This window comes from Podarcis liolepis, assembly GCF_965112155.1.
Source record: "Podarcis liolepis genome assembly, chromosome: 17".
Classification (NCBI taxonomy): domain Eukaryota; kingdom Metazoa; phylum Chordata; class Lepidosauria; order Squamata; family Lacertidae; genus Podarcis; species Podarcis liolepis.
The window spans coordinates 7160440-7182563 of NC_139571.1; the positions used below are offsets into that span (position 1 = coordinate 7160440).

Sequence of the window (22124 nt, forward strand, 5' to 3'; positions counted from 1 at the left end):
CCGCGCTCCTGCCTTTCCTCCCACGGCGGCGGCAGTGGCGGCGGCGGCGGCGTGCGCAATGGAGGGCGAGCGGAGCGCCCGGGCGGGCGGCGGCGGAGGCCGGCGAGGGAGGCGGCGGCGGCGAGGAGGGCAGCCGCGGGCGGGTGAGTGGTCGCCGCGCTCCCCGCGCCGCTTTCTGCACATGCACAGAGGGCGGCCTGTTGCTTCCGACTCTTCTTTCCCGTCCCCGACCTGCGTGGGCCGCCAGGCGGTGCTGGGCTCAGGCCCGAGCTGCGGGCTCCCCATAGCTGTGTCCTGGCGGGGGGAGCCGTGCCCTGGCGGGGGAGGCCTTCCGCCTGCTCTCCGCTCAGGAAGGCCCCTATCCTTAACTTCCACCCAGAGTCACCCTCCTGATGCAGCTGAAAGTGAGCGGCGAGCCTGGGGGGGGGGCGCATATGGGGGGTGGGGGCTCCCAGGCCCCCGAGGAGGAAAGCGCAGGGGCGGGGGGGGCTCTGCCTTCGCCGAATTGGGAGGTGGTTTTGCTTTAGCTCTTTGCACCTGGTGGGAAGATGCATCCCGGCCCGAGTTTTGTGCCTTTGTTATGGGGCAGGTAGGCGAGCTGGAGCGGGCGGCTGGCTATGGGGAGGCGCCTCTTTGGACCGTGGGGTTGTAAGAGGAGGGGCGGGGGGCGGGGAAGGGAGAAAGTTAGGGTCGGGCACAACTGGCTGCGGAAGCGATTTCAAGCGGGCCATCTGGAATGGCAGTATTTTGAAGGGTGTCCCGTGTGATGGGCGTGGCCCGGGATCCCTGGTGATGTCATCAAGAGATCTGGCTTGGGGTGCAGGATCCTGGAGGTGCATCCAGGACATACGCGTCTCAGGTTGTAAGGGGTCAGCTCCAGATGTTGTCGACAGACTCCGTCTCCCCAGACAGCATGGCCGGCAGGGAGGAGGGGCATGCGCTCCCCTTGTGTGTCTCAGAAATTAATTGGGGAAATCTGGGCACTCGAGCCTAAGTTCTTCCTCTCGAGTAGGCTTGTGGCATGTGGAAGAAACTGCTGAATGTGTACATAGAACTGGGCTGCAGTTCCCTGGCAGAAGGATGGCGGTAGGCCTTTGCCGACCACAATGAAGCCAGCACACAAACCCCCCTCTTCCTCTCCTGTACCTACATGCCGTGCCCCCCCCCAACACTTGCTGCCCACTGAGGCTTGAAAGGAAAAAGTGGTCAGTGGATTTTATAAGAATTTTTTGTAAACTAAGTACAGTGGTACCTCTGATGGCGAACAGGATCTGTTCCAGAGGGCCGTTCGCAACATAAAAAGCCCGCAACCTGAAGCGCCGTATCTGCGCAGGTGCATGGCACAATTTGGCCTTATGCGCAGGCGCGAGTGGCGAAACCTGGAAGTAACCCTTTCCGGTACTTCTGGGTCGCCTCGGGACGCAACCTGAAAAAACGTATCATGAAGCAAACATAACATGAGGTATGACTGTACAGTGGTACCTCGGGTTACAGATGCTTCAGGTTACAGACTCCGCTAACCCAGAAATAGTACCACGGGTTAAGAACTTCGCTTCAGGATGAGAACAGAAATCATGCGGCAGCGGGAGGCCCCATTAGCTAAAGTGGTGCTTCAGGTTAAGAACAGTTTCAGGTTAAGAATGGACCTCCAGAACGAATTAAGTTCTTAACCCGGGGTACCACTGTACCTGCCTTTTACTTGACTTAAAGTTAAAGATAGTTACTTAAATCACTTATAGGCTGTTTCCCCACACATATTATTATTATTATTATTATTATTATTATTATTACTCCACCCATCTGGCTGGCTTTCCCCAGCCACTCTGGGCAGCTTCCAAGAAAATATAAAAAATACAATAAAACATCAAACATTAAAAACTTCCCTAAACAGGGCTGCCTTCAGATGTCTTCTAAAAGTCGGATAGTTGCTTATTTCCTTGACATCTGGTGGGAGGGCGTTCCACAGGGCGGGCGCCACCACCGAGAAGGCCCTCTGCCTCGTTCCCTGTAACCTCACTTCTCGCAGTGAAGGAACTGCCAGAAGACCCTCAGAGCTGGACTTCAGTGAACGACTGGGGTGGAGACGCTCCTTCAGGTATACTGGGCCAAGGCCATTTAGGGGTTTAAAGGTCAGCACCAACACTTTGAATTGTTCCCCACCCCTGAGAGTAAAATCCTGAATAAATGAACACGCAAGACCCCATTGGGAGATACTGGTATCCACATCTTCCAAGCTACCCAGCTTAGTTCCTGACTTTCAGGCCTCTGTGATAGGAGCATCTTTCATTCCTTCCTAATAGCAGCAAAAGATCTGAAACCTTGGGTCTCTCGCTTGCTTATAGGCAAAGCCCTCCATACTGTTGCATTTGTGAAATACCGAGGGCACTGTTGTTTTACTGAATAAACAAGAGAAACCACTCCTTTCTCAGAGCAAAGAACACCTGTCACACTTCCATTTTCTTCTTTCATCAAGGTAATACATTAGAACCTCAAAGGAGAAACAAACATAAAAAGGTGGTCTTAACTCATAGCCTTACTGTATTCCAACTGGCCCTGAGTAAGTAAGGCTTTAGTTGCTTAATTACTGAATCAAAGTTTGAAGCTGTGATGTGTCTTTGTGAATAAGCCTGCAAAAGTTAGTGCCCCTCTGACATTATTTTTACTAGAATCAAAAGCCATCAGAATGAGAGTAAGGCTGGGAGAACATTTGAGTCTCTACTTCTACGCAGCTTCTGCTCTTCCTTGCACAGTGTGATTTCTGTACCTCTGATGCTGAGAGTCCTTGATAGTCTGCAGTTTCTTAGAGCCCTCCAAGCACATTTAATGGGCCGAAAAGATGCGAGAGATGTGCCCACAGGTAGTTTTCTGGCAGAGCTTTTCCAAGTGGTGAATGGGCTTTTGTCACCTGGCCGAGAGAGTGTACCCAAGACACCTTCAGAGGTTTGCAGTAACAACTTGCAAGACACTTTAAGGACAATATTGCTTAGTTTCGGATAGACTTGGATGCCAAGTCCCATGAAGATGTCTAGAGCACTGTGTTCATCTATACTTGATCAGTTTAGATTATAGCAGCATTGGCCCTTGGTCATCTTGGCTTCTTAAAACTAGCTGCAGGGGGTTGGCTGGGAGTGGTTGATGCTTCACTAGAGAGAAAGGAGGCGTTGGTGTGCCCCCTTCTTAAGCAGACCCCCCTTGACCCAGAAGGGTTAAAACAACTATCACCCAGTGGCAATTACCCCCCCCCCCTTTTTGAGTGAGGTGGTTGAGAAAGTGGTGGCAGTTCAGCTTCAGGAGAAAGCAAATTACTTGAATCTACTCTAGACTGGATTCAGATGACTTGGAAACTTCGGTCGGTCCAAAATGCAGCAGTCTGGTTATGGTGGGGGTTCCATTTAGATCGCATGTACAGTCATACCCTGGGTTGAACGTGCTTCGGGTTGAGCACGTTCAAGTTGTGCTCCGCAGCAACCTGGAAGTAATGGAGCGCGTTACTTCCGGGTTTCGCCGCATGCGCAGACGCTCAAAATGACGTCACGTGCATGCGCGGAAGTTACAAAACGTGACACGCACAGACGCACCGTTGCTTGTTACGTTCGCTTCAGGATGCGAACGGGGCTCTGGAACGGATCCCGTTCGCATCCCGAGGTACCACTGTAACTCCTGTTTTAAAAAGTTGCATAGGTTGACAATTTGCTTCTGGGCCCAATCCACGGTGCTTGTGTTGGTGTTTAATGCCTTAAACAGTCCAGGATCTTCCCTGCAGACCCTCTTGGACCTTAAGGTCAGCAGATGATTTTGACCAATACCCGTTATTTGTTGTTTCTAATGTTTCATGTTATTTATATATATCAGCAGAGGGGTCCAGTCCCACTTGGTAGTTCCTTTGCCCTCAGAAGTGTGCAGTTGCTGCTGGCCCAGGAGAGGACCTCCTATGATGATGATGATGATTATCATCATTTATACAGTGGTACCTCGGGATACAAACACCTTGGCTTACAAACACTTCTGGTTGCAGACTCCGCTAACCCGGAAGTAGTACCTCAGGTTAAGAACTTTACCTCAGGATGAGAACAGAAATCGCACACTGGCGGCAGCGGAAGGCCCCATTAGCTAAAGTGGTACCTCAGGTTAAGAACGTTTTCAGGTTAAGTACATAACCAGAGGTACCACTGTATACAGCTGTATGTATACCTGCAGATCTCAGGGCATTTCACAACACAAAATCACAATATAAAAAGCACAAAATACATAACAAAAATAAAAGCAAGAACAGCCCAGTAACCCCATTCTCTGTGACTTCCCCGAGATTCTGGAATTCCCCACAGAGGTGTGTCTGGTAGCTCCACCACAGCTTCCAGAGGATACTGAAGTCACATCTCTTTATTCTGCCTTTTGACATTTGAAGGGTATATTTTTAGGACCTAAATGTTTTGGGGGCCAACATTTTAAAGGAAATGTCCAGGTTTCCAGGGGGTGGGTGTCTTTTCGGCTCATGCAGCTCGGGATTGTTAACGGGAAAATCTGAGGGCTCCCTTGGACAAAAAGTAAAGACACCAACCAGGATAACTTGGAGCAAAACAGCAGCCTGTAGGCTTGGCCTTTATTGAACTGTTGCAACAGGGTGTTCCCCTCACTTGCAAGAGAGAGGAAAGACCCAGAAAGATGGTCTGCAAGACCTTATAAAAACTTTTGAAATTCCCATCCTCTAGGTCAAGCCCACCCCCAGAAACATCATGCATACATTACAGAAAGGAGGGGTTGACATCATGCATACATTACAGAAAGGAGGGGTTGAGGGAGGAGTTGTGGTGGTAACCTGAGTGTCCTGTCACCTGGCTGGTTCTTCCTTTCCCCCTGCCCATGAGTCACTTCCAGGAGACAAAGGGGAGTTGGCAGTTTCCTGCCCCCAGAGGGAAGATCTGATCATTGTCCTTTGTTTCAGTCTGAATCCACTCCCATATGCAAGTTCTGTGCTGAATCCACTCCCATATGCAAGTTCTTTGTGATTTTGATTGTCTTCTGTCTGGGATTATCAGGGTTGACATAGCAACTGGGCAGGGCTCCTGTGGATGTGCTGGGATGGTGAAGGGATTATGGCTGACCAGAACCAAGCCCCCCCCCCTTTGATAGTCCTTGTCATATGGAGTAAAATAAAATGGAACAGTGCAAATCCGATGTATGGTTGATTTTCTATGAATTTATAACAGAAATGTGGCGTATGTAGTGTGGGTGTGAGTGTGTGTGAAGTTTGTGCAAACAGAATGATTGGGGTGGGGGGTTCCTGCTACAGTTCCCCCCTTCGGAGATAAGATTGCAAAGGTGGCTACTTTGCAATCCTTTTCTCCGCACAATTTAAGGTGGTAAATATTAACCTGCTATTCTCCGTCCCCGATGCGTGTGTCCATGTGAACCTGAAAGGGACTTGGATATCATGCCTCTTTAAGGATATTTGCATAGAAATATAATGGTGTAACAGTGCACATAGTTAGACATAGGATATCACGTAAAATTAATATTTTGTTGCTCAGTTACTTGTGGTATTCAGGCTCCTTTGCACGCCACAGCCACTGCCAGCCTGAGCCGGGGAAAGAGGCTTGCGGGCATGGCAGCAGCCGCGCACGTCTTTCCCTGGCTCAGGCTGGCAGCAGCTTGGGCCGTCTTCTTTTCCCCTCTTCCAGTTATGGCAACCCTACCAAAATGTTGATTGCTGGCGTTCCTCTCAAAACCAGGTGTTTATTTTTGGAAATTTTAAAATTTGGATTTTGGAGTCACACGAACTTTAGATTTCTCATCAGCCTTTGAATTTTTTCACGGCTCTCGTTTTGCATCGAATGTAGCAAGAGCTTAGTCTGGTGGCTTCATGGGCCTTATGAGCCAGGAGTTCTCCTGCCCCACTTGTGGAGGAACTCCTCCCACAGTTCCCAGTACAGTGTGGGATTTCGGTGGTGTCTGCCGGTCCTGGACTTCTCGCCTTGTTATTCTCCAACATACTTTCTACCAGATTTTCTGGCACTTCGTAAGATCCTTTTGCACATTCCCGCCCCACCCTTCTGACTTGTTTCTGTTTTTCATGCCCTCTTCTGAGGCATTCTGCATCCCTTGCTTCAAGTGACTCTGTAGTGGATGGAGCAGGAAGCAGAAGATAAGGTTGCGACTCCATCTTGCCCTTCGTAGGCCCCTTCCTTTCAAGAAGGGCAGCAGAGAGATTGAGTGATTTGCAGGCACCACCTTTGCAAAATGCCCCAAGTGGCCAACCCTTTGTTTGCTTAAGTTGGGACAGAGAGTGCTTCTGATCCTCTCAGCCTGGGTGATGTTGGTCTCGTGGTCTTTGCCTTCCCAGCTTAAGAGGGGCCTCTTGATAACCTGGAGAAGGGCAGCCCAACTTTTTGTACCACGTCGGCCACAAGCGTACTTTGACATGCAACCCAAAGGCTGCACACTGCCTTGTTGCAGAGGGGCAGGGGAGAAGCGAGGCCAAAATTTGACGCCCGCCCTCACCCTGCCAGTTAAGCAGGGTGCCAGGCTTTGGGAAGGCAGTGTGAGGGCAGGGGGGCGATCAGATGTTGCCGAGGGCCATCAAAAAAGGAATTGAGGGCCACATGTTGAACCACCCTGACCTGGAGTGAGGTGTGGGTGGCTGAGGAAAGTTCAAGGAATGATTTCCTGCCGGTGAATCGGCCTTGCGTCTGGAGAAACTGGGGCAGGAAACAGGAGAGCCAGGAATGTGTGCCGCCAAGGCAGCTAGCCACGCTTGCTGAGTGAGAGGTCGCAACTGTCTGTAGGGGACCCTGACGCCTGGCTGTGTCGCTAGGAGGGCAGGCGGGAACGGGAATGCAGCTTTTGATGTGGCAAAACTGCATAGGCGCACCGTGCCATGCGCAGCTCCAGATTCTCCTTTCCCATCAGGTTTCTTCGGCGCTTCTCTCTCTCTCTCTCCTTGCCCACATTTGTGAGGGTCTTCATTAGGAGCCCTGTGGACAACTATTTAAATTTTGAATCCTTGAGCATCTGCATCAAATACTAGCTGAGGAGATCTGTCTTCATTTTCCCAAGTTGCTTTTCTAGCGTGACATTCCCCCCCCCCCCACAGGAAGTACTTCTGTGTAAGAAAAGGGGGTCTCTAGGTTAGAGGCAGCCTGTTTTGGGGGTGGGCAGGGACTGACACTGGAGGTATTCATCAGGCCCCTGACAGGACACCCCCCCCCCCGTTTAGTACACACATTGACCCCTTCCTTCTGAGCTGCCTCTTTCCCCACCCACATTCATTCCTTGGTGAGAACAGCAACTCTTGGCTCTTGTCTCCTGGGAGGTGAGAGAGGGCATAGGCTAGTAAACAGCTGAGGGGCATTATGGAGACAGTATATCAAGGGCATGGGGGCCAGCAGGTTAAAGGGAAGCTTTCGCTTGTTCTCTGGGGTTCATCCACACTTTCCCTTGATTTCTAGACACGGCTCCAAGACGGTTTTTTGTTTTTTTGGTCGCACCGCTTTCCCCAGAAAACCCATGGTTTTACTGCTGAATCGGAACAAACGTCAGAGCGCAGAAAACCCAATTGATGTTTGTTCCATTCATCAGTAAACAGCGGGTTTTCCTAGGGGAAGCAGTAGGACAAAAAAAGGTAAAGAGACCCCTGACCATTAGGTCCAGGCATGACCGACTTTGGGTTGCATGCTCATCTCGCTCTATAGGCTGAGGGAGCCGGCATTTGTCCGCAGACAGCTTCCGGGTCATGTGGCCAGCAGAACACGGAAATGCTGTTTGCCTTTCCGCCAGAGCGGTCCCTATTTATCTACTTGCACTTTGACGTGCTTTCAAACTGCTAGGTAGTCAGGAGCAGGGACTGAGCAACGGGAGCTCACCCTGTCGCAGGGATTTGAACCGCCGACCTTCTGATTGGCAAATCCTAGGCTCTGTGGTTTAACCCCCAGTGCCACCCGCATCCCGGACGAAAGAGGATGCATGCCTAATGGAAGTGTGGACGAACCTCTGGTTTTGCTTGAGGGAACTTGCAGAGGGAGAAAATACTGCTTCCCCCATAGATATGAAGAACTGGTTGCCAGCCACGAATGGAGAGTGGCATGCTCTCACCATTTGGCGCATATCTATTTTGCACGCAGCACTGTCTCTGCTAAGGAAGCAGGGAGGGGGTTACACACAGTTTGCACAATTTCCTCCTCCAGTGAGCTGCTTTTCTCTTGTAGGAAATCCGTCCCTTCTGAGGTGTTTCAGCAACCATGCCAAGCCCTCCCCTTCTATTCTGCTCCTAATCACCTGGGGCAATGGAGTATGTGGGCTCCTTCCTACAGAACTCGCAGGGAGAAAATCCCCACAAATAACCTGGGCTGCACAAGGAGGGCTTGCTTGTTTCAAAGCGAGTTTTGGCACAGAAAGCTGGCTTCCTGTTATCTCACTCCTCTACCTTGGGTGAGCCATTTGGGGCCAGATCCAGCACCCGCCTGCCGTTGGGCTTGCCCTGCTGGTGACGACATCTAGTGGGAGCAGCAGGACCGCAAGTTGTCTGCCCTGTTTATTTCCCACAGGGGAAATGAATGAATCAGTCAGTTTGGAGGGGGGAAGAGGTGGATGGATGCATCTCAATTTCTTAACTCCTGACAGCACCTGTAGCATTCATGCGCGCTTTGCACCTCTCCCAACACGTCCTCCAAATCCGTCAGGACCCGGCAGGAAGAGAGACAGGCACGTGAAAGCTTTTTCAAAACATAAAACAGAACAGTGGTTTGCTGCCACCACCTCCCTGTTTCCAGGACAGTCCCAAAAAGTAACCCAAGGAGAAAGATTACTCTTCAGTCTTTACCGGACTGCCCCACCCTATGCCACTTCAGTGACACAGGCAGAAATCCAACAGGCTCTGATAGGCGACTAAGTGGAGGAGGCACTAGTTCAGCTTCCCCAGCAGAAAGACACAAAAGACAAAGGCAGAAAAAAATCCTTTTTCCAAATTTATGCAGAACATAAAAGTTGGCACATTCTTACAAATCCCAAACAGAAAATAAAAACATTGTTTAATATGACTAACTATACTCACAACAAGAACAGAAGTGCAAGCATAATAGTTTCAAAGTAGTTCTTGGCTGATTCCGCACCTCTGCGCATCAGGACAGGCCCTCCTCATGGCAAGGTGGTGTGCCAGGCGAGGTGGGCTGCCAAAGGGTCTGTGAATTGCAAGTTAGTTTCCTAAGATTTTATCCCTCTTGAACCCATGTGGATTCAAAACTTAGGAACCAATCAGTCCCTTAGATTAATTAACAATTCGCCAGTGGTTACATGGAGGAACAATAACTCAGGCTTGTTAGGAGACTTGACAGCTGAATCCTGTTTATCAAAAGGCCTTGAAGATTAAAGCATTCCCAAAGACAAACCGGATTATTTGAGCTAGCCAGATAACCCTCTCACTCTGAATCTGCGTCCCAGACAGCCAGGTGTCAAGAACCACAAATCAGCTAGAAAAACTCTTTCCTGTAGGAAGGAGATGACCAGTTCACACTTTTAAAGACAGAAAGTCTGCGATTAGACCTAGATATGCCTTCCCAGCATTCTATGGCTTCTTTGGCTCTCCCATAATGCTCTTCTCTTGCATGAGCCAAAGTTTTAACCTGCTAAGATTTCCCAATATCACTACAGCACCCCAGAGCTGTGTGAGGTCAGGGGGCACTGCGTATAATAGAACTGGTTGTCTGTTGCCTGAACGGGGGTCCCAGGTCCAGCATCAGCAGCCAGTCCTGCTAGTGCACAAGGACCCATGGCAGATTCCTGAGGGTACCTGAATGTGAGCACTGTAGCCAAACCACCCTCCCTTGGCCTTAGTTTCTGCGCCCCCTCCTCCGGCCCTCTGCAATCTTGAGCTAATAAGAAAGGCACACCTCACAAGGCTGTTACAAGTTTGCTGCGCGCAAAGCTCTTTGAAACTGGGGGGAGCTATATCTGTAGCAAGAAGTGATGATGAAGATGACAAGATTTGGGGCAGGGGGGGCACAGCACACAGTGTTTGCCTTGGTGTGGAAGCTATATCTATACTGCTGGGTAACTCACAATTTGAGGTTGGCTGTTCAGGGACCCTTACATTTGTGTCCTCTAGAGAGCGCATTCTTAACGTGAGCACATTCTCCTCCATGTATTAATAACATTAGTATTTGTAAGAGATTAAACACTGAATGACGGAACAGAGAAAAAACACTCAGAATGGTGTCCTTAGATAGAGGGCACGAGGAGTACGCATGAGCTTCAGTTAGCGTCTGGCATGGGTCTCCTGGAGAAGGGAAGGGGGTCGATATGTCTTGCTAATCTGAGAGAATCATATGAGAGCTGCATAGGACGTCCTTCTCTGTCAAAGGAGGACTTTGGATATGGAGCTCCGAGTGAGAGATACTCCTGTGCCCGGTGTCGAGATCTTTGTTTTGAAGCTGCTTTTCGATCGCTCAAATCCAGTGTTAGAAACTCAGATATATAAGCTAATTGCCAAATGACACCTTAAACCTAGGTTATGGTTACCACAACAGAATGTCTAGGTGCCTTTTTTGGAGTGGATTTATTATTATTATTCATTTCATCTTTATATTTCAAAGAAAAAATCTCAAAGTGGTTTGCAACACATTAAAACATTAAGTAAAAATTATTATTCATTTCATTTCATCTTTATATTTCAAAGAAAAAATCTCAAAGTGGTTTGCAACACATTAAAACATTAAGTAAAAGGAAGGAATGTGTGAAGGAATTGCTTCCTTTCCTTTCATTCAGCTGCATTGGGTGTTTTTAGTATTCTATGAGGTGGAGAAAAACTCTTTATCTACTTTCCTCTATCATCCTACCCTCTCTTTGGCTCACCTATATTTTTCCTAAACGAAAAAGCTTCCTCATACTTGGGACTTTCCTTTGCCGAAACCAAAAGGGCTGAGGCAGAAGTGGATGGACACCTAAAGGGTGAGATGTTCCTTGTGGCTCAACACCTCACCTAACCAGACCTCTCGGCTTCTCTGTCCTTTGTGCAGGTGCAGAGATCTGGCTGCTTGCAGGGGCCCTGTAGACAGCTGCCTGGCCGCTTCCGCCACCACTGCTTCTTCCTCTGTTCCTTCGTGCGATGAGTGTGCGGCTGCAACTGTGATGTACTCCCCAGAGTGCAAGGCGGAGGTGACTCCCTCGCACAATGGCAACCACACCTTCAGCTACACGCTGGAGGACCACACCAAGCAAGCCTTCAGCATCATGAATCAGCTGCGCTTGAGCCAGCAGCTCTGCGACGTCACCTTGCGGGTCAAGTACAAGAACATGCCCCCGGCCGACTTCCAGGCCCACAAGGTCGTGCTGGCCTCCTCCAGCCCCGTCTTCAAGGCCATGTTCACCATGGGACTACGGGAGCAGGGCATGGAGATTGTGCCCATCGAGGGCGTCCACCCCAAAGTGATGGAGAGGCTCATCGAGTTTGCCTACACGGCCTCCATCTCGGTGGGCGAGAAGTGCGTCCTGCACGTCATGAACGGGGCCGTCATGTACCAGATCGACAGCGTGGTCAAAGCCTGCTGCACCTTCTTGGCCCAGCAGCTGGACCCCAGCAATGCCATTGGCATCGCCAACTTTGCTGAGCAGATTGGCTGTACCGAGCTGCATCAGCGGGCGCGGGAGTACATCTACATGAATTTTGGGGAGGTGAGTGCCCATGCAGAGGTGGGGGGGGGAGCACGGAGGGCAGGCCTTTTCAGCATCAGGGTGGAATGGTCTGGGTGTGGGGGAATGTCTGGTCGCACGAGAGAACTGCTGCTGCTCCCGTCATGTACAGTGGTACCTCAGGTTACATACGCTTCAGGTTACATACACTTCAGTTTACAGACACCACTAACCCAGAAATAGTACCTCGGGTTAAGAACTTTGCTTCAGGATGAGAACAGAAATCGTGCTCTGGCAGCCCGGCGGCAGCAGGAGGCCCCGTTAGCTAAAGTGGTGCTTCAGGTTAAGCATAGTCTCAGGTTAAGAACGGACCTCGGGAACGAATTAAGTACTTAACCCGAGGTACAACTGTAGTCTGCTACTCCTCTTCATGGAGGAACACTCCCCATGCCCTTGAAATTTGCCAAGCAGTGCCTCCACACTGTCATATTCCAGCTCTACAGCACTAGGGAGTCTCCTTTCAGACTCCTTAAACTTGTGAGAAGCTGAATTCTGTCGCCACCCCTGCATTCTGCCTGTTTTCCAACCTTGGTGTGGAAATGTGGGGCTGCACTATGTTCTTGTTTGAGACAACAGGGTCTCGTAACTGAGAGGCCAAAGCCTGGTTCAACAGAAAAGGGAAGTAAGGAGAAATAGCAGTTCGAAAGCACGTCAAAGCGCAAGTAGATAAATAGGTACCGCTCCGGTGGGAAGGTAAACGGTGTTTCCGTGCGCTGCTCTGGTTTGCCAGAAGCAGCTTAGTCATGCTGGCCACATGACCCGGCTCCCTCGGCCAAAAAAGCGAGATGAGCGCTGCAACCCCAGAGTCGGCCACGACTGGACCTAATGGTCAGGGGTCCCTTTACCTTTACCTTAAAGCAGTGTTTCCCAAACGTTTTTGGGCAACCGCACACCTGTTTACTGAAAAAAAATCTCGCGGCACACCACCATTAAAGCCCCGCCCCGTGACGTCAGCGCGCAGCGTCACGCCGGGAGGGACGCACAAAAGTGAAAGTTTTTTCCCTCGGCAGCTCCTCTCAGCTGCGCTCAATCCGCCTCGGAGCGCAGGAGCGATGCCTCTCTCTGGCTCTCCCTCCGCGCAGGCTGAGGGAGGGAGGGAGGGGCGCGTGTGACCCGTCTCTGCTGGGAGACCAAACCCAGCGAGGCAGAGTCGCGCGGAGGCGCCCAGGCAGCGCTGCCGGCTGCGAGGAGGAGCGCCAGGCAGCAGCAGGAGGCGCGGCCTCTCCTCGCCGCCGCCGCCCTGCCTCTCGCCGCCCGACTCGCCCGCCTCCCTCCAGGCATCTCGCGGCACACGAGGCAACGTCTCACGGCACACTCGTGTGCCGCGGAACACTGGTTGGGAAACACTGCCTTAAAGAATATAAAGACTGTACAGAAACATTTCTGTAGTACTGGTCTTGTAGATGTGATGAAGATGGAACACCTCTGTGCTTAGGATAACCCAAAAGTGTGTTGTTAAAGAGGTGTAAGCATTTATGCTACTGTTTCTAGCATATGCATTTCCACTATGAGGCCTGAGTTGATAGAAACCACCTTCCAACAGCCCAACTTGTAACCCTTCTAACAGATGCAAGGACTGGGGAGCTAAAATCTTTGTTGCTGACTTAAGCTGCCAGCCAGGAAATGTGGGTCCTTGGTTTCTTATGTCTGGGATCAAATATAAGAAACTTTCCATCTCTCACACACCTGAAAGGTGAAAGAAGTACTTGATTAAAATCCAAATAAAAGAAGAGCCATGTCAGAGATGGGCTGGTTTCTCAGATGTAAACAATCCAAGAAAATATGCCAAAAGTCTCTGTACATTTTTCAGATTCTGCTTATGGTTCTCCTGGTCCCTGGTTTTTGAAAGTGAATTCCCACCAAATTAAAAAAGTTGGGGGAGTCTTACTCCTTGCAGGCTGAATCTAATTTACTCCTCAGCATTCATCTGATGCGCTTGGGAGCAGCCACCCAACCCAGTAAGTGATGCTGGCAAATGTACTGATGCGCCCATTGCCATCGTGGTGACTCAGCTCAAGCAGTGATACAGCAAAGACTGCAACAGCTTCACCATTGCCTTCCAAGAGTTATCTCAGGCAGATGGCCCAGCAGAGTGGTCAGTAATGGTAGGATCTGCTCCTTCACTTCCTAGGAATGGTCTTGCAGTCCTTTTAGCAACTCCAGTATCAAGAGGCCTTGGAACAAAGGCTAGTTCCATAAAACCACCGCCAGCAGCCAAGGAGCTTTGTAGCATACCATATTTTTTGCTCCATCATACGCACCTGACCATAATACACACCTAGATTTTAGAGGAGGAAAACAAGAAAATAAATATTCTGAACGAAACAGTGGATGTTTGATTTTTGTGGTTCATTCTGTGGCCACAGACATGATATGTGATTTGACGGTAGGTTGGGGTAGCCCAATGCAAAAATCCTGAGAAGTTTTTTTGGTGCAGGCTATAGCCATGGACATGCTATGTGATCTGATGGTGAATTTGGGGTGACCCAATGCAAAAATCCTGAGGATCCATGTGCTTTTACCTCCCCCTCCCAGGCAGCCTCCTTTATCGCTAGCATCCCTTATCTCCCTCCTGATTGCTTGCCGATCAGCTGCTCTGTGGCTTCATTGCAACACCCCCTTCCCTCTTGTTTGCCTTTAGAGTTTTTTCCTTAGCTGAAGCAGTTTTTTGCTCCTCCTTTTCTTCTAATTTCTCTCCTCGTTGCTTTAGTCTTCCTGTACTCCTCTCCTTGCAAGTTTGCTTCTTTACATCCCCCCCTCCCCTGGCAGCCTCCTTTACCCACAGCCTTATCTTATCTTCCTCCTAATCGCTAGCCGATCAGCTGCTCAGCAGCTTCATTTCAACACCCCCTTCCCTCTTTAAAAAAAAAAAAAAGCATTATCTGCTTTTCGCTCCTGGGCAATTCGGCTCCAGGGACCACGCATTTGATCCATAAGATGCACAGATATTTCCCCTTACTTTTTAGGAGGAAAAAAGTGTGTCTTATGGAGCGAAAAATACGGTAATCTCTCATGCAGACTCTCGCTCATCTGAGAGCCTCAGAAATCTCATGCCCCACCACCCCACCCCAGAACTCTTTTATTTGGCTGGGGGTGGAGAGGAGAGAGAGAAGGTTGCTCTAAACTTGGTCTTCTCCTGCACCACTCATTGTGGTCTCACCGCAGCACCAGAAGACACTTTGCTCCCCGTTGCAGAGCGGTCAAAGAAAGTGTCGTGTGTTGAAGGGCTCTAGGGAATCTGCAAAACGTCTCCTGCAGAGTTTTGCTCTCATGTCCTGGGTCTCTCTCTGCCCCCCCCCCCCACCCCACTGCAGGTTTCCAAGCAGGATGAATTCTTCAACCTCTCGCATTGCCAGCTGGTGACGCTGATCAGCAGGGACGAGCTGAACGTGCGTTGCGAGTCGGAAGTCTTCCACGCCTGCATCAACTGGGTGAAGTACGACTGCGAGAACAGGCGGCTCTACGTCCAGGCGCTGCTCAAGGCCGTGCGCTGCCACTCGCTCACCCCTCACTTCCTCCAGATGCAGCTACAGAAGTGTGAGATCCTCAAGTCGGACTCGCGCTGCAAGGACTACCTGGCCAAGATCTTCCAGGACCTCACACTGCACAAGCCCACCAAGGATGTGTCTTGCCGGGCGCCCAAAGTGGGGCAGCTCATCTACACGGCGGGCGGCTACTACCACCGGTCCCTCAGTTACCTGGAGGCCTACAACCCTTGCGACGGCTCCTGGATTCGACTGGCTGACCTGGAGGTGCCCCGCAGCGGCCTGGCCAGCTGCGTGGTGAGCGGACTCTTCTACGCAGTGGGCGGGAGGAACAACTCCCACGACGGCAACATGGACTCCAGCGCCATTGACTGCTATAACCCCATGACGAACCAGTGGTCTCCTTGCACTCCTATGAGCGTGGCACGTAACCGGATTGGCGTGGGGGTGATTGATGGCATGATCTACGCGGTGGGCGGTTCTTTCGGGAGCAACCATCACAACAGTGTGGAGAGGTAAGGGCTGGGTGTGAAACAGGACCCTGCAAGAGTACCATATTTTTCGCTCTATAAGACGCACTTTTCCCCTCTGAAAAAGTAAGGGTGTGTGTGTGTGTGTGTCTTATGGAGTGAATGCAGGCTCCATGGCTTCAGCGAAAGCAACGTGAAAGCGCAGCAGGAGCGTTCCCGCTGCGCTCCGGAGGCTTCGGGCCACTATCCCTGAAGCCAGGAGAGCAAGAGGGATCGGTGCGCACCGATTCCTCTTGCTCTGCTGGCTTCGCTTTGCTGGAGAGGCGCTGCGCAGAGAGGGAGAGAATATTTTTCTTGTCCTCCTCCTCTAAGACTAGGTGTGTCTTATGGTTGGGTGCATCTTACAGAGCGAAAAATACGGTGCTTTGCTCCAGAGCAGCAAATCCAAGGCTGCAGAGGAACAATCACAGCTGGGCTCTGTGGGTGTGGGTGGGTGTTCCTGCTTCTTCCTTTGTCGCTGTGGCTTTACCTTTGGTGCTTTTTAAATTGGGCACCTTCTCCCCCCGGCACTTTTGGAAAGGGACAGATACGCTTGGGAGGGATGGGGAGGAGCTGAAAGGGAGAGAAGATTGCAGGAATGGGAAGGCAGTCAGTTCAGACCCCTAGCAAGAGTGATCTGCCCCTCCTTGGGCAGCGTGGTGGAGAGAGGGAGGGAAAGGGAAGGTGATATTGAAAAGAAAGGACCCAGCTTTTGTGCAGGCCCTGCTTACGCCTGGTTTTGGCCCCACCCACCACTGGCATGTGGCTCCCTACAGATTATCCTTTAAGGAAATATAGCCATGGGCCCAGCCGGAGGAGGGTAGCTTTCCCCCCTAGATCAAGTAAAACAATAGAAATGCTTAACTGACCAATCACGCTGGTTCTGCCCCCCAACCATGTTCTGCCTCTTCCTAACAAAAATCCTGGCTACGCTCATGAATATGACCCAGATGGGAAAGGGGGCTGAGTCTAGGGAGGGATGGGGAGCTCTGTGGTCCTTCATACGTTGCTGGATGGTCATGGATGAGGGTGATTGTAGTCCATCAATGTCTGGACGCACGAAGGTCCCCCATCGCTAGTCTGGGGCATCTGCCCATCTGGCATGACCCTGTGGGACTCTCCCCAGCACAGGTACTGGGTGGGTGGCAAGGGCCCGTGGTTTCTCAGGAGGCTACTGTCTGTGCCAGCAGCATGCACAACTCAAAGCTGATGGCATTTTGATGACCTCATTGCAAAGGCAAAGGCCTTGGTGCTCTTTTTCTCCCAGGTGCTGCAAGTGAAGAAAAGTCAGCAGGAAGGTTATTTGGGGGGGGGGCAGGAAGTGGCTTGGCTTCAGAATTGCTGATAACTGAAAGAACCGCAAAGGAAGCCCTGGCACCCTGCCCTGACCCCTGGAAGAAAGTACCTGCAAACCTACTTCCCTCGATCGGAGGCATGGGGAACCGACATGAGATACCCAAGAGTGAGGAAATAGCGGCCATTTTGATTGTCCTATTTCAGACAGCATGGAGGTCAGAGGACAGTAAACAGGCTGCAGGTGGTTCCCCTCTGAATCAGGAGCAAAATTCACTTGTTTCCTGTCGCTCTTTCCGCACCGTGCCTCACCCAGGTTGATCACTCGGCCAATGATCCTTGCTTTTTCAAAAAAGAAAAAAGCAGAATGTGCTCTAAAACCCAAGTTTTGAGCATGGTGCCAGATGCACAGCCAGCCTTGGCTATGACTTTTAAAGTAGGACCTTGCAACTTTCCAGAGGGTGGGGTGGGGGTGTGTGGAGTGCAGGTTTCTAGAGACTAAGGCTGTTCAGACACCCCTGAAAAAGGAGGTGGTGTCAGCAGAGAGGCCACTGGTGAATTGTCCAGAGACAGAAATTTGCCTTTCAGTTATTTCCTTGCTCCTTTTAAACCAGGAGGGTTTCGATCTTCTCTTCAGATGGAAGACAGATATCTAGTTCTGTGCTGACTGTTAACAATCTTTCCTTGAGTTTTGGGGAGACCTTTTGGCTACACAGGGGCTCTGCTCATCTGCTGTTGCTTGACTGTGACCTTTTGGAGGAGGCCCTAGGAACAAGATGGTGGTGGCAGCTGCTTATTTGAAGCTGAACAGGTGTAAAATGCAGCCTTTCCTGGCCAGCAGCTAGTTTTATGGAGTGATTGCTTTGTGGAAGTGCTGGGGGGGCCAGGGCCTCGTGCCCCAACATGGACTGCAAGCATGTCCTGTCTTTTGCAGCTGCCCCTCCCTCCCGCAAGCACCTCTGGATACAGGAGCCAAGATTTGGTGCCCTCCTCCCTGCAGTTGCTTAACTCTGTGTTAGCCTGAGCCCCTTGCTCATGCGCACACATGGTCGACATGCCCTGAGGCGTCTCCTCCCCTCTCTTCCTCCAGGTACGAGCCAGAGCGGGACGAGTGGCAGTTAGTGGCGCCCATGCTCACCCGTCGCATTGGTGTCGGGGTGGCTGTGCTGAACCGTCTCCTGTACGCGGTGGGGGGCTTTGATGGCAGTTGCCGCCACAGTTCAGTGGAGTGCTATTACCCTGAGCGGGACACGTGGGAGATGATTGCCCCAATGAACACCATCCGGAGTGGAGCAGGTAAGTGGGGCGATGGAAAGGAATTGGGTTCCTGTGTCCCAGAACCTTCACCAAGGCTGTCTTTTCTCTGCTGGTTGCGCCGAGATTGGAGGTGCGCTCCCTTTGCTCTCATCTGGCCATGGGTGCTGCCTGGGTCGAGGGATCAGATTTGGTTTTACTCTCTGAATTTCCCAACTGTTCTTATATTGAATGGGCATCCTAGATTGACAGTGGTGTTAGTAGTAATGGTGGTATTATTATTATTATTATTATTATTATTATTATTATTATTACTACTACTACTACTACAGTAGTACCTCGCAAGACGAAAAACGCGCAAGACGAAAGAGTTTTCCGTTTTTTGAGTCGTTCCGCAAGACAAATTTCCCTATGGGCTTGCTTCACAAGACGAAACATCTTGCGAGTTCTTGCAAGTTTGTTTCCTTTTTCTTAAAGCCGCTAAGCCGTTAATAGCTGCTAAAAGCCGCTAATAGACGTGCTTCGCAAGACGAAAAAACCGCAAGACGAAGAGACTCACGGAACAGTTTAATTTCGTCTTGCAAGGCACCACTGTACTACTATTATTAGGCCATCCATCTAACTGAGTTGTCCCGGCTACTCTGGGCAGCTCCCTACAAAATATTAAAAACAAAATCAAACATCAAAAACTTCCCTCTGCAGGGCTGCCTTCAGATGTCTTTGAAAAGTTGTTTAGTTCTTTATCTCCTTGACATCTGATGGGAGGGAGTTCCACGGGGAGGGTGCCATTACGGAGAAGGCCCTGTGCCTACTTCCCTGTAGCCTCACAGTGAGGGGATCACCAGAAGGCCCTCGCTGGACCTGTTTCTGGCCTGAGCGATGGGGTTGGAGACATTCCATCCAGTATATAGGGCTGAGGCCATTTAGGGCTTTCAAGGTCAGGACCAACACTTTGAATTGTGTGCTCGGAAATGTACTGGGAGCCAATGTAGGTCCTTTAGGTTATATGGTCCTGGCAGCAGCTCCCAGTGATGGGCTAAAGCTCGGGTGGAGAAACCTGTGGCCTGCCAGCTGATGCCGGACTCCAGCTGCCATTGGTTCCAGCCAGCATAGTGAATGGTTGAGGACAATGGGCCTTGTAGTCTAAAAACATCTGGTGCCCCACCCCAGGCTAGAGGTTGAAGTGCAGCTGCAGCGCAGATGAGTCAGTCGCATGGCACTCCCAGGCCCATTTGTTTTGCTGATGGGCCAGCCCTCCTGGTGCATAGGCCTGTGCAATAGTAATGCAGCCATCTCCTACTGGCGATAGGTCAGTGAGGTCTTGGTCTCCTTATTGCTGATTGCCATGCAAAAATGGGGGGGGGGGGTTTACTCTGGGAAACAGTGCCTTATGCTTCATTAGGTAGGCCAAAAGACTTCACACGTACTGCTTGAAACGAGACACTAAATATCTGTGGGGCCTCTGAATACAATGGGATGAGTCGGGGTCAGGCTAGTCTGTCTTAACACGGCTGCTTCCTCCCACAGGGGTTTGTGCGCTCAATAACTGCATTTATGCCATGGGGGGCTTCGATGGCACACTACAACTCAACAGCGTGGAGCGTTACGATGTGGAGGCAGGCACCTGGTCCTTTGCGGCACCCATGAGCCACCGCCGGAGTGCGCTAGGTGTCACTGTGCACCAGGGCAAGATCTACGTCTTGGGTAAGCTTGGCCAGGGTAGCTCTCTGCTGGGAGGGAGGTGGCAGAAGGACAAAAGGCTGCAGAAGGCAGGGTTGGCATGGCTCTTTTTTGCCCCCATCCCCCTTAGCATATCTATATTTTTAAAAGAGAATATGATCATATGTATGGTGGATAAAGACACTGGGAGGAATTCAGTGTGGGGCTAAACAGATTGCTCCATCAGCTTGCCTGATGAAATCATCTCCCCTATGCTGTTCCCAGGGTTCTCCCAAGCCAATGTAGGGGTGTCGCAGCTATTGCACTAACACAAGTCTACTGGCGCTGTGGTCTCTTGGGCTTGCCGATCGGAAGGTTAGCAGTTCAAATCCCCACAATGGGGTGAGCTCCCGTTGCTCTGTCCCAGTTTCTGCCAACCCAGCAATTTGAAAGCACGCCAGTGCAAGCAGATAGATAGGTACCGCTGCGGTGGGAAGGTAAACGGTGTTTCCGTGCGCTCTGGCTTCCATCAGTGTCCCATTGTGCCAGAAGTGGTTTAGTCATGCTGGCCACATGACCCAGAAAGCTGTCTGTGGACAAACGCCAGCGCCCTTGGCCTGAAAGCAAGATGAGCACCACAACCCCAGTTGCCTTTGACTTAACCATCATGGGGCCTTTAACTTTTTTACCTATGCACAGGCATGGCGGGAGCGATTAGTTGGACATGGTTGCTTGATTTTCTTGTGTGTGTTAATTGCTGGCTCTCTCCCCATGCAGGTGGCTATGATGGTCACACCTTCCTGGATAGTGTTGAATGTTATGATCCCACCACCGATACTTGGACCGAGGTGACCCACATGACATCAGGCCGGAGTGGGGTGGGGGTGGCCGTCACCATGGAGCCATGCCGCAAACAGGGCGATGAGAACTGCCATTGCTAAGAGAGTGCAGTTCCTTTCAAATGGAGGAAAGAAAACAAATGGGAGAAGATTCAGTATTAAGACATGCCTAGTGCTAAGTTCTGTTCTGCCAGGACCAAGGAAAAGTGCCAAGGATGAGCAAAACTTCAAAACTGAATTTGAACTACCCATGAGGGGCAGTAACTGTGAAGAACTGTCCCTGCTCTGTGCTTTTATCAGGGTGGTGTATCTGGTGATTTACGATTGACCCTGCCTCATTCTAGTACAGTGGTACCTCTGGTTACGAACGGGATCCGTTCCGGAGGCCCGTTCACATAAAAAGCCTGCAACCTGAAGCGCCGTATCTGTGCAGGTTCGCGGCGCGATTTGGCGCTTGTGCACTAAGCGTGATTGAGCGCTTCTGCGCGAGTGGCAATACCCGGAAGTAACCCTTTCCGGTACTTCCAGGTCACCCCAGGACGCAACCTGAAAAAACGTATCATGAAGCAAACATAACATGAGGTATGACTGTATTGGGAGTCGTCTAAAAAAGGAACCTGCCTATGAGAATTGCAGAAGAGAGCTTGATGTTCACAGTGCCCTTCTTTCCAGATGTCTGGCAAGTGATATCTGGCAAGGAATAGTCTAATTATTGGGGGGTGGGCGTCTCCTTTGCATGGAACGCTTGGGAATACCTTGTAAATAGAGCATTCCTGCCTATTTGAAATGTTTATTGAACAGACAGTTTGACATCAAATTCAAGTCTCGATTTTTCTAAAGTTCCCTCTCTGCCTATTCAAACTGGTAAATTTTGACAAAACGCTGCAAAAGGAAGAAAGCTGGGTAGACTGTTTGCTCTTGTGTGGCTGATAGTTCTGCAAGGTAAGTAAACATAGAACAGGACCGATAAAGACTTCAGGTGGGCCCTGGCTGCTTTTGAATTATTGCCACCCCATGAGAAGTGCTTGGCCAGGGTGCTTCCTGCATCGATTGGTTTTGTTTTTACCATCAAACTTACTGGCTTGAAATGAACTGGTTTTTAAATTACACTTCTCACACAAATAAAACAACTTTTTGTGATTAGTACGAAAGTTTATTTCTTCTTGCTCTATTTACAGCTCTGACAAAAGTTACAACAGGGAAAGAAACACTGATCGCCTATAATAGGTACAGCCACTGTACATTCACGTCAAGGGACATCTCCTTCACCAGGCTGTGCTCACAAGGTTCCACAGGTAGTCGCAGATGAAGCTGCGGGAGTGTTGGCTGCTGTCAAGATTGATAGGCTGAGCAATGTCTGGCCCATAATGAACTGAAGGCAAAAAGGGTTAAGGAAAAAACTGTTA

General features: G+C 50.5%; 2 protein-coding genes and 1 long non-coding RNA gene across 6 annotated transcripts in view; 1 reads left to right on the top strand and 2 right to left on the bottom strand.

The window, feature by feature from the left end:
- KEAP1 (kelch like ECH associated protein 1) lies at positions 1-21861 on the top strand. The gene is made up of 6 exons (XM_083483069.1): positions 1-143; positions 11007-11661; positions 14994-15679; positions 18057-18262; positions 19748-19924; positions 20657-21861. Exons 2-6 carry the CDS (start codon positions 11119-11121, stop codon positions 20818-20820), a joined length of 1776 nt encoding a protein of 591 aa, XP_083339195.1. The 5' UTR covers positions 1-143; positions 11007-11118; the 3' UTR covers positions 20821-21861.
- The window catches only part of LOC310697029, a 277036-nt gene that overhangs the window by 20235 nt on the left and 234677 nt on the right, over positions 1-22124 (bottom strand). The window lies entirely within an intron of this gene.
- SPC24 (SPC24 component of NDC80 kinetochore complex) overlaps positions 21850-22124 on the bottom strand; it is an 8188-nt gene continuing 7913 nt past the window's right edge. For all 4 annotated transcript variants that reach the window (XM_083483240.1, XM_083483241.1, XM_083483238.1 and 1 more), the window contains exon 6: positions 21850-22090. In XM_083483240.1, coding sequence (XP_083339366.1) covers positions 21984-22090 — 107 coding nt within the window. In that variant the 3' untranslated portion in view covers positions 21850-21983. The remainder of the gene's footprint in view (positions 22091-22124) is intronic.